At 37.9% G+C, this 11,650-nt stretch overlaps 1 protein-coding gene across 1 annotated transcript in view; it reads left to right on the forward strand.

Moving 5' to 3' along the window:
• Positions 1-840: 840 nt before the first annotated feature.
• Positions 841-11,650, forward strand: part of LOC104624478 (ubiquitin carboxyl-terminal hydrolase 22-A) — a gene marked incomplete at its 5' end in the record, with an annotated part of 53,777 nt that continues 42,967 nt past the window's right edge. Inside the window, one exon of the mRNA XM_010291860.1 lies at positions 841-942. Within this exon, the coding sequence (XP_010290162.1) occupies positions 841-942 (102 nt within the window). The remainder of the gene's footprint in view (positions 943-11,650) is intronic.

An 11,650-nucleotide genomic window follows, 5' to 3' on the forward strand; every position in this document is an offset into this window, starting at 1 on the left:
CCTGACTCATTTCTACTGCGCTTTCATTGAGCAAAAGAAATGTATTGGAAATACAGTGTTAATGTTTAAAGAGAATAATGACAGATTTTAGCTGCAGCTCATGAGAAAGGGTAGTTAAGAATTTGGAGATTTTGGGGTGGTTGGTGGGGGGAGAGTTGTGTTTAAACCTACTACTAATGGCATTTTTAGGTAATGTTAGATATGTCAGTAAAGTGAATCTCAAGTGTTAGAACTTGCTAATATCCAGTCCTACATCAGTGGTTATAAGGAGAGGTCATTCTCTGTAATGTTATATCCTAAGGCATGTAGTAACTGTTCAGTATATCGGATTACTAAATTCTGCTGTTCATCTGTAAAGATTAACCCTGTATCTGTCCATTAAGTTGGGTCAGTTTTGATGTATTTAATAACTTGTGAAAATTCAGTGATGAGATTTCTTGGTTATCCTTTATCTTCTCCTAAAATCGTATGGTGGTTCTGTCATTTGACCTCCTGTGAGCACAAAGAAGTGCATTTTTGAGTAATAGTGGGTTTATTCTTGTGCTGGAATTTCTTTTTAACTCAAAGGAGGATGATAATCCAGTAATGGAAGGCTAATTTGGGCTAGGTATTCTTAATAAGTAAACTCCTTTTCTTCTTTTAGTTTGTATTTATTGGAAGATTGGTGATAACTTTCTGAAAAGTATTTTTTGGGGGGAGGTGTAAAAAGAAATTAGTCTCCTGTAGTTATACATAGATTGAATCTAACTTAATGGACAGCATGTTGAAAGTTTTTACTTGAACAGAGTTTTTAATCCTTTTACTAAACAACTTCCTGAAACTTTCTTTTCGTCTACTTAGGCATTGGAGAGAAGTATTCAACATGGGAGCCAACCAAACGAGAGTTAGAATTGCTACGACACAACCCCAAGCGGAGAAAAATAACCACAAACTGCACCATAGGTAAGTTCTTCAAATCCTTTCTGAAGATGATTCTCAGCCACTTGTATGTTCAAAATTCTGTGTTGCTTTTCAATAAATATTTTTACCCTGAGATAATTGTAGGGGATTTCCTTAACCATCAGGAAAACAAAATAAGTTTATTTTACATTACAAACAAAGTAAGTTTATTTTACGTTACCTTTTTCTCACTGTGGAAGGATATTTGCTCTGTCACTTCAGGTACTGATGATGATTCCCCTGTGTAACAGCTAAAAAACAGAACTTTTTTTTTTTTTCCAATATCCATTTAAAGACTTTAGCAGAAATCAGTGATGTTATCTCAACTCACTCTTCATCAGAAATCTCATGCAGTTGTATGAAGGAAAATGCCGTAGTTGCAATGTATCCCTAACTATAGCAGTCTATCGGTAAATCTTGTTTTTAGCAGACAGAATAAGCACAGTGATATCTTTCTGCTTCATGTTGCAAACTCTAAATGGGGTCTCTTCAATTTCGTATTGACTCTGAAAAGATGTAATTTGTTCCCCAGTGTGTGTCAAATAGCAGTTTCGAAATGCATATCAAATGTTTAATGTTCAGAGTTCAGTATTCTGGAGCAAAGCACTCTGAAATGCGGGCATATCTACTTAATGGCTGCAGAGTATTTGGGTAAGGGTGATGCAAATGAACAGCATTTTCCAATTTTTTTTCTGCTGTCTTTAGGTTGAGGGAGTAGGGTGTTAAAACCAGCTTCCTGACAAGCTCTAATGAAGATTATTGGGCATTTTCCTATACTGTTAAATGCACAGTATACATTTAACATTACATCACATTAAAATGGTGAAGGTACAAGGTTGGAGATGTAGCTGTAGACTTTGGAAGTAAGAAACTGTTTAAAAAGTTTTTTTCCTAATTTTTAAGCTACTTACTGTTTTATGAGAATGTGTCAAGCTTTCAGCACATTTGCTTTTGTCAAAATACACTGAACATAATTGCTAAAACTTTTCTAATGTCATGTTTCTAATACAGTAAGTCATATTTAATCCAAAATATGTGTATGTATATTTGGAAAAATGGACTGAGAAGCACAGAGTAAATTGTAGTAAGTTGAAAATGCGTGTAGAATGGTAATTCTAAAGAAGGGACCTATGCATTTGCAGTTGTGGAACAGGAAAGACAGTTGGAAAAACATCTGGACTTTCAAGCAGCCTAGGAAAAAATAACGAGGCAAAGATTGCTTGTATCATGTTCACATTGGGATTTTGTGTTTCATGAAACTCCAATATATTTTGTAAAGACTGTTACGAATTACTTAGGATAATAGAATTGCGCAGGGCAAAAAAAAGGTTTGATAGAATTCTGAAGGTTAATGTGACCTTTCTGAAGAATTGAAACACATTTCTGTGTTTCTCTTTCCAATTTGAAAGAATGCTATGCTTGCTCTTAAAGGATTTTAAATTTTTCAGTCTGTTTTAAAAGGACGTGTCTGGTTGCATGAAATCTCGTACAACGCTGCATGGGTGGGGGAGCGCTCATGAAACACAGGGGATAAGGGAAGTGACTGATCTCTCTACTTCTGCAGGCATGCTTTTAATAATTTCTCCTACTGAGCCCCGGAGCTGTCTATGTGCTGAGATTTAGAAAGAGAAAAAAATCAAAGCACCCAAGAGATATAATGCAGTTTTGGGCTACAGTTAAAAGCAAAAAACTAGCTTTCTTTCACAAAAATACATTGGGGTTTAGCTGAAGGAAGAAAAGACCTGCCATTGTCCTTGAGCCTTTTCTCTCCATCTAACCTGCTGCTAAATATATATCTGCTTCAGAGTCTTTTTCCCTTCACTTTCCTCACATTGACTTGTCTGTTTGCAGTTTCAGATCAGTGAAGAGCCTATATGCAGACTGAAATGCTGCAATTATCTGGACATTCCCATTTCTCTCTTTTTTTTCTAATACTCAATTCTTTTGACATCAAGTTTTTATCAATCCCATAGCAGATATTAGTGAATCCAGTTTATCTTCTGAGGTAGGTAAATGGCTTGGATAGGCATAATGTCCAGTTTTATTGGTTCTGAAAATGAAGATGATGTTGATAACCATCTATAAGTATTGCACATCTGTTAATCAGCTCTGTTTACAAAAGTCTGTTAAAGCTGCCTTTTCTCTATAAAATGCTCTCTGCAAAGCTATTTTAAGAGGAATGCCTGGGGTGTTTGCTGCATTCTGTCTTACCTCCAGAGATACACTGATGTTAGCTGGGAGACAGTGTTTTTAACTGCTCTGCGATGACCTTCTGAAATGGTTATTGTGCCAATGCCTGCTTCAGCATTTGTCTAAGACAAATGTATTAGTGTTACAACTAAAGTAAGTGGGACAGTACTCTAGACAGGCATGGCCTTGAAAGGATGTACTTAACTTGTATGTGAAGGGCTTGCATATGATTATTAGCCCTAATAATAAAATACATTTAAATAATGTTCTTTGTATCTAGAACACACTTAGGGGGTAAACTATGTTTTGTTGTAGTTTCCTGTTACATTTTATTATTTACATGATACTCATTTAGGTAAACGTTTTACTGTATGGCAGAATCCTCTTCGTACATAAAGGGATTATTTTTTTTATTCCAGATTTGTAGCAATCTCACGATGCTTCTCAAACAGCTGGATGTGTCTGCTACTTTTTCTGAGCTGTTTGAACTTTTATACAGCTGCAGGATCCTTTGTCTCTCATTGGCACCATAAATTAAATCTGAAGAACACTCAGTCATGAAATGAATATGTTGTAATGGAGGATTGAGCTGGTAGTTCATTAGAGGAAATACTGTGCAAAACTCCTAGCTTTTGATTTAGTGAAATTAAATGAAATTTCCACTTACATGACAATTTGAAACCCGTTAATGAAGGAACTTCTTGTTCACATCCTCAAAAAACCCCACAAAAAAACCAAAACCAAAAAAAACCCACCTCAACAAAAACCCAACTTAACAAAAACCCATAAACTTTGCCTAGTTTTCTTTTAAAATGGTGTGTGTTTCCATCTCATAGATATTTTTCCAGGTAGTAAGAAGACAAGAGTAGGTAGCTTTGCTTGAACCACTGTTTTGCCATTGAGCAAATTGCTCTTCAAATGAAAACTCGTGTTGGGCACTGCTACAGGCTATAGAAATTGTGCCGATTCCTGCCTTTTGGGAGATGAACAAAGGGCTGTTCCCAAAGTTGCACGTAAGCGTCTTCAAAGTGACTTGGAACACGCTGTTAACCAAGTGGAGACGTTGAGCTAGCTACATGCAAGAAGCCATGATGAAAAATACTCACATAGTGTGGATTTTATTTGGAGCATTTCATATTCTGATGTCCTAGCAGACTTGAAATGTTGATGGAGTTTCAAGACCTCTAAGAAGAGTGTATAGTCTACGTGTATAGTCTACTTGGAGCATAAACATACGCTCTTTGGTAGCAATATCAGCTCAAGACATTCTCAGCCCTTGTTGTGTCCCAGATGCTATAGCATGCTGCCTTTTTCATTGTGCTGGCACCGTTGTTTTCCGGTGAAGTAGATCAGGCCCCAGGGATGGCATATTGCATATGTGAGTGGAAAGTAGACATTTCCCACGTTACTTTATGTTGTTCTCAGCAGCAGTACTGAATCATGGCCTAGACTATTCAATTCATAGAATCTTTCTATTCATAGAAATGCTCATCTTGATTTTGGGTTGAAGCTGGTGTTTCAAGTGTCCTATAACCACAAAACCTTTTATATGGAAAATGAGATAAGACTTAAAAATTATTAAATTAGATTCTAACATTGTAAAAGGAAAATCTGATTTTTTTCACTCTCTTCTCTGTGAAGAGGCCGCCCTCAGGAAGTGAGGGTAGTGACCAAGCTCCAAGTTCACACGCAAATTTTTTGTTACGGGGTTGGACTAGAAGTGGAAGTGATGCAGTGTATCTTCTGGGAACTCTTTTCCAAAGCTGGTCTTGCTCTGCTATCATTAATACCCCCAGTAGATCAGTTCTCCTGAGTACATGAAGTAGTAGCTTGGGATCAGCTGGTCTCTGATTAGCATATGAAGTGACTTTGTGGCTAAAGATTGCTGTATTAACAGTGGGAAGGATGAGGCTCCAAGGCACACGGGTAATTAGCAGGAGCCACCTGGGATTGCCAACTGCAGTGTTGCAAAAGGGCAGAGAGGGGATAGGCTTTGTAGGAGACCGAGCAAATCCTTTTCAGGAAGAAGGACGAGGTGGGGAGGAGATGGCAAAAAGAATAGCTACACGGGAGTAGCAGGTGGGTTTTGCAGCTGTGCAACGCGAAGCGATGTGATGTGACAGCAGCACGAGCGGAATATATACTGCAGCAGAGCTCCCACGTAAAGGTGGCAAAGGAAGAGGAACGGTGGCCTGGAAAATATTTCTGGTTCTCTAGACAAGCTACCAGGAGCATTTCCACTTCTGTAGAAGTAACGGTAGCTTGAAGGTGTTGAAGACTACATTCGTACTTGGAAGTTTTTTGTGAATGTACCAGCTTTCTGGTGTGCTTTATCTAGTTGAATGCTACTTAAGGTAGCTCAAATGGAAAAGTGGAATGAAAAACGTGGGTTGGTACAGCACCAAATTTTTAGCTGTAACTTAAAAGTTACTGATTTGTAAGCAGTAATACTTCTATATTTGAAATCATGATCACACAAAGTGCCCTTGACTAGAAGTCTTTTTGATTTTTTTTTTTAAATTATTTTTAGACTGCTGTGTGATGGAGGAAAGGAAAACCACCTTTAAGACTACTCAGGTGAATGTTTCCTCTGTGACTATTTTTTTCATCTAACTTCACAATTAGAATGTTTATCTGGTTGGAGTTTCCTAAAAGGTTGGATTAGTAAAATCAAAAAACGCTACACTTCTATCAGGGAGATCCTTGTGTTCCTGTTATACTTTGTCATGAGCTCTGACCATTGGACTGAGTTGTATAATATTTTTTTCTTAGGTCTAAAATTGATAAACCTGGTAGTAAAAATAAATTTAAAAAAACCTTCTCTTTCAAAGCTCACAGGGATTTTTTAAGAAAAATTAGAGGGACGTGAATCTTTTACGAATTCTGAAACATAAGCTGTGATTTACTTGCTGAGGTTTGTAGAGATTTGCCTTCAGAAAGTCTTGCTAGGCTTCTGAAGTTTACCTCTTTTGCAATATAAAGTAGAAAGCTGTCCTCAGTAAAAGACATTTCAAAAAGAAATTCCAGATTTGATATTTCAGTAGCCTTTTTGTGTATTGATTGTTGTCTGAGAACATGTCACCTAGTTTTCCAAAGCTAGTGCCAGAAAGCAATTTGCATCACTGCTGAAATGTCACTTTGTATGGTTTATCTTCACAGCAGTCATTGAGTTACCCAGGAGCAATTAAATCATAGATAAGCTTAGGGGCGACCATATTATCACTGAAGTCCCTGCAGTGTTTACCTGCTTGGACTGAGCTAACTTTTGTTACAGTAAGTCATCTTACCTTCACATTTGAAGAGTTTGATTATTAACAGTACTTCTTCAGAATGCGTGTTTGATCCCAGGCTAGCTTCCCTGAGGAGCAAAGTGGGGTTTTCTGCTCTTACTACCTCAATATGTGATTGAATTTTAGCCCATCTTTCAGAAAGGACATAAGCGGGTGTCTTTCAGTATATGAGTTGTCCTGTTTATGTCTTCATTCCATGTCATGGTTTTGCAGGGCCATACTCTTTAATGAACATTGAGAGCGCCAACTCTAAAAAGCATTTCTGATAAAAGAGGTGAGACTTCGTTATCTTTCCTTCTCCCCTCCCTCCATGTTGATGCTACGCTTTAAGCAAAAGAACTAACAGTATACTACCGGCTAATACCTGTTAAGGGTGAAGACATGCTGCAGCTAAGGTAGACAGCTTTCTTCCATTGGGGACAAGCCTTTTTTTTTTCTTCTTCACCCTAGTGCACACTTCCCTCTAATTCCAGCCACACGGTCCCACCCTCGCCAGGGCATTCATTCTTGCGCTGCCAAGCTGGTTGCAGAGTCTGTTCAGTTCATTAACCTGACAGAAAACATTGTGCTTTTTGTTGGTGGTGGTTTTGCAAGAGGAACGTTCTCCTGCGTTACTGCACTCCACAGCTTGACAAAGGTTCTGACACATGCACAAAGCTGACGTGAGGAGGGGATGGCACAGGAATGGGATGCCTGGCTGGGAGTAAGGGGGAAACCTCCTTTTGCTGACAGCAAGCCGCGCTGCATCCGAGCATTGTTTGTCTACAACAAGGCCAGGAAAGATTAACTGCTCTTGGATTGTCACCTTAATAAGGCTTGAAATTAGAGTAAGCCAGCAAGTCAATTTTAAACAGAAAACAAACATTTCAGGCTTTTGAGAATCCTATGTGAAAAGGACAAATTCTTTGAGAAGCTGGCATCAGTGGTAATGTGGCTTATGTTGTTGCATATTGAGCTTAATATTTTTTTAAGTAAATATTACAGAATTACATTAATTTCTTGTGGCCTTCTAAGATTCTAAAATCAGTCAGTTATCTTGTATTTTATCAGTTCACTACTTTTTTAAAATCAACTAGTATTAAGGCTGAAATCTAAGTGACATTTTTGGCTTATGCCATTTACTGTTCCTGCTGTAGTATACATGGCTCTTCCTTTACAGCCTTTTTACAATCCCCTTTCCCAAGAGAGAAAAAAGCTCTTTGGAAGTAACTAATATAAAATATTTGCCTATCTATCTTTTGCTTGATGATTGAAGAGTAGTTGAAAGTTGCAGAGCACGTTTTTCAGCTTGTAAAGATTAGTGAAAGAAGGATACCAATTCCCTTTACAAAGAACTTTTTTCCCAAAGGGTTTAGTCCTGCTTTCAAGCAAAAATGCTGTAGCAAGTTGAAGTATAAACTGGTTAATATCTTTTCTCCAGGGAATATCAGGCAAGAGTAGTGGGACAGCTTGGAATATAAAATTATGTATTCAAGGAAATCGTGGCTAGTTTTGGCCCCTGTTAGGCCTCCCAATATTTTTTGGTTGATCTTCTTGCAGTAGTGTATGGATTGTTGAAGAAACCACCAGACCTAACTTCTGTAGATCTGGAGTATTCTTAGCAGCTCTTAGAAAGATGATACTTTGAGATTGTGTGTTTTGCAATATCTGTGTACAAAATAAATCCCATGCCTTTGCTTTGTTTCCAGTACAAATTAACAAAATGTCAAAAACAAGTTTGAGAAGTTACCTTGAAGCTTGAGCTTGGTGGTAGGTTGGCATTGGAAACAGCTTTTGCAGTGATGTGCTAAATGTGTTCTGGAGAAGATTCTTAGGTTCAGGGGTCTGCTTGAAGGTTTTAATTTTCATGGCTTTATGTGGGAGCACTTTAGTTTAAAACAAAATAGCAAGCTGAGGAGTCTTGCTATAGCAAGTCGGAGCAGTAGTGGGTTTTCATGCAGATTTTAGAATACCTTAAAAATATGTATATATTAAGTCATGAATGGTTTGACTTTTTTTTCTTCCTTGCAAGGCTTGTTTGCATGTTTTATTAGTGGAGAAAGAAGAGCAGAGAGAGAGGTATAGGTATGTGCATAGTTGCCATAATAGAAAATATTGTAGATAAATAAATGTTGACATAGGCATCAAAGTTTCTAAAGCCAGAATTCTAATCTCTGGGGTATTTACCTCAAATACAACCCCTGCAGACTGTACAAAGTTAAAACTACTTGTATGTGAAATAAGCAGATTGCAGTTGGAGTTGAATTTTTCTGATATCCTAACTTGGAAAATAGCCATTCATATTACTTGCATAGAAAATATTTTAATTTTGTAACTCTAGGTGGCTCTTGGGGATTTGAGACAAAGGAAGATGCACTGTGTGTATTCACAATGTGAGATTCCTTAGAAGACAGGGTTCTTAATCCACAGCTTGGATCATGTTCCAAACTTCTAACTCAAACCTGATTTTCCTCCTCTGGATTTTTTTTTTTTAAAGTGAATCCGTGGTTGTTAGTGACCCATACACTTAATTTTTAGTTTACAGACAGTGTTTCAATTTGACTCTTCTAAAATTGTGTTCTGCAGTTCTTCAGGTGAAACTTCATCATTTGGCACCAGCTAGGTAGCAGTACAAAAAAAGCCTGATTTTCCTCTCCTAGATGCTGATTCAACTTTCAACTGTAAAATGTTTGCTAACTCGATTATTTGTCTTACCTGTCGCGCTCTAATGGTAGTTAATTTTTTCCCTGTGCTGCTTTCTTCGCTAAGTCATTATATAACTTCAATATGCAGTCAAAACACTAGGCTTTTAACATGAAAAATGCAGTAAATGTTAGTCACTTGTCATCATCTGCTTGAATAGGTTCTTATGGGAATGGGAGGTTTCTTACCAAGAAAATCCCAACAGCAATGTATAGCCAGAATTTGTTTCTGGCCCTCTGAGCAAGATACCTTTATTTAGATAAAGTTGGTTTTGTTTGTTTAAAAAGAAAGAAAATTTATCAGGGCATTTCTTTAAAGTAGGGTTTAACTGGCTTTAAAAAAAAAAAATCAAAATGGTGGATGGTTACAGAAAACAGATGTGCTAAAAGTGCTTGGTGCAGAACCTTACCGTTCTTTGACAGCAAACCTTGAGGTCAGCAGGTGTCTCCTTTTTTTTCCTTGACCACATGATGACAAGCTACAGACTGTTGCTCTTTTTGTCAATATTATGCAGTGATCCTCTAAAACCCAAAGCCCTTCTTGACGTATATTTTTGCTGTACAGATGTGCAGTCAATGCAAGGGTACTTTCATAAACTCTGAATCAAGAACCAGATGAGGAAGTTCAGAATTAGCCCATGTAGCTACACTGATTACAGTCTTAACAAGTGCCTGTTGTCTTGTCATGGGCAGAGACATGAGAAGGTTCTTTTTCTTACTATTAAAAAAACCCAACCCAAACTATAATTCACTACTATATTTTAACCTGATTAACTCCGTGTCATTACAGAGAGCAGGGCATTTTCAACAAGGCCAGTAATCTCCATCTCAGCTTTGTTCTTTTGTGGATCGCTCTTCAATTATATTTACTGTGACCTTCCATTCTGCTCTTTCATGTCTGCTTCTAGAGTTGGACTTTGTGTGGACAGAAGGTAGATACAGTATATACTGAAACTAGGAATATGCATAAACAGCATGTGGCATGGTTTGTGTGTTGTGGATTGTTGGAATAGCTCTGTGCCAATTCATCAACAATAATTTGTGCATATTAATATATTTGGATGCATCTAATTTCATTGGCAGTTAGCCTACTCCTTAAGTTATTAATTTGTGAAATCTGTGAGGAAGGGTAAAAACTTGTAGGCAGCATATGGTGTGATATTGGGGGGAAAGGACGGCTGCGGGTGTGAATTTTATTTTGTCAGTTTAGTGGGAGTACCTCTTGTTCTTTAAAGATGCCATCTGCACAGGATTCTCACTGTAAGTCTTATGTTTCTGTGCAGATCATGCAAGATCTTGCTGAGCTTTTAAGTTTGGCTGCTTTAGGGCAGGGCAAAGAGAATGTTTTATTCTTTGCCACCTTTTGAAGTATTTTATTTTGTTTAGAGGCTTTTTTTTCTTTGCCATCAAGTTGCCATGTAAAAAATACCTTCAAGAGTCTGCAACTTAACTAGCTTTTAAAGGCTAGTTGTCATAATGCTCCGTATCGATCGTGCAGGCGTTTTGACCAACACAGTTCCCAGTTCCTGTTCTTTGCCTACTACCGTTCTTTTCTGATGTTGGGTGTCTTCTGTCTGTCTCCCTGACCTTCCTGCAATTATCAGATGAACCATTATTTTCATGCTGTGGTTCATAGGACTTTAATGTCTTGAACTTTGCTTTGTATGAGGTGTGAGAGAGGGCAGCTCCTATTTCAGTTACGGGGTTGCTTTAGGAGCTTCTCCATACCATACTTCTACTGTATGAAGTAGCTCATACGGAGCTACTTCAGCTCTGTAGATCTGAGTGTACGAAGAGCACCACAGTTGTAAGGGGTCTTGGCTTCATTGTTAAACTAAGGCATTCTGGGCAATGCATTTACATGTAGGTGGCATTTCATGTCATGTTTTCTGCTGTATACAGAAATAGGTGTCTGTTTGTTTCTCTAGCTCTTGATGTAATGTGTGCTTGGAGTGCATCCTGCTTCATCTTTCTCCTCCAGCCGATTGATCTTCAGGTGTTACAGGGGTTAGGTAATCAAATCTATTACTCAGTATCAAAGAATTATGTTGTTATTACCAGTGCCGTATATGAAATATGTTTTCTTCTAGTGCACGTTCTGAAAATTTGAGATCCAGATTGTGTGTGTGCATCCCCCAGTGTGTTCACTCACTGCTAAGAGATCCTGACAGAGATTGGATCGGGTTGCAGCACAACAGACAGAATTTGTTCAGTGGGTCTTGATATGCCAAGATAGGAATTCAGAAGTTTGGTACAAGTTCTGCTGCAGAACTTAATGTCTTTTTCAGTCTTACTCATTTCATCTGAGAGAATCAAGTAGAGATGATTCCCATGGATGGTAACATACTGTATAACTTTCTGTTTTTGAGAACGTGATGCATTGGCTTTTTCTTGAGACGCCTGAGAGAGAAAAACAGTTTTGCAATGCAGATGGTCAGTAAACATGCTTTTCAAAAATGCTTTTAAAAAAATGCTTTATTTCCATAAGAAATTATGGATCTAAAACCTGACATTTTCTATACTTTGGGGGGGGGGGGGGGGGGGGTGGTG

The sequence above is a fragment of the Phaethon lepturus genome, unplaced genomic scaffold (assembly GCF_000687285.1).
Source record: "Phaethon lepturus isolate BGI_N335 unplaced genomic scaffold, ASM68728v1 scaffold24497, whole genome shotgun sequence".
Lineage (NCBI taxonomy): Eukaryota > Metazoa > Chordata > Aves > Phaethontiformes > Phaethontidae > Phaethon > Phaethon lepturus.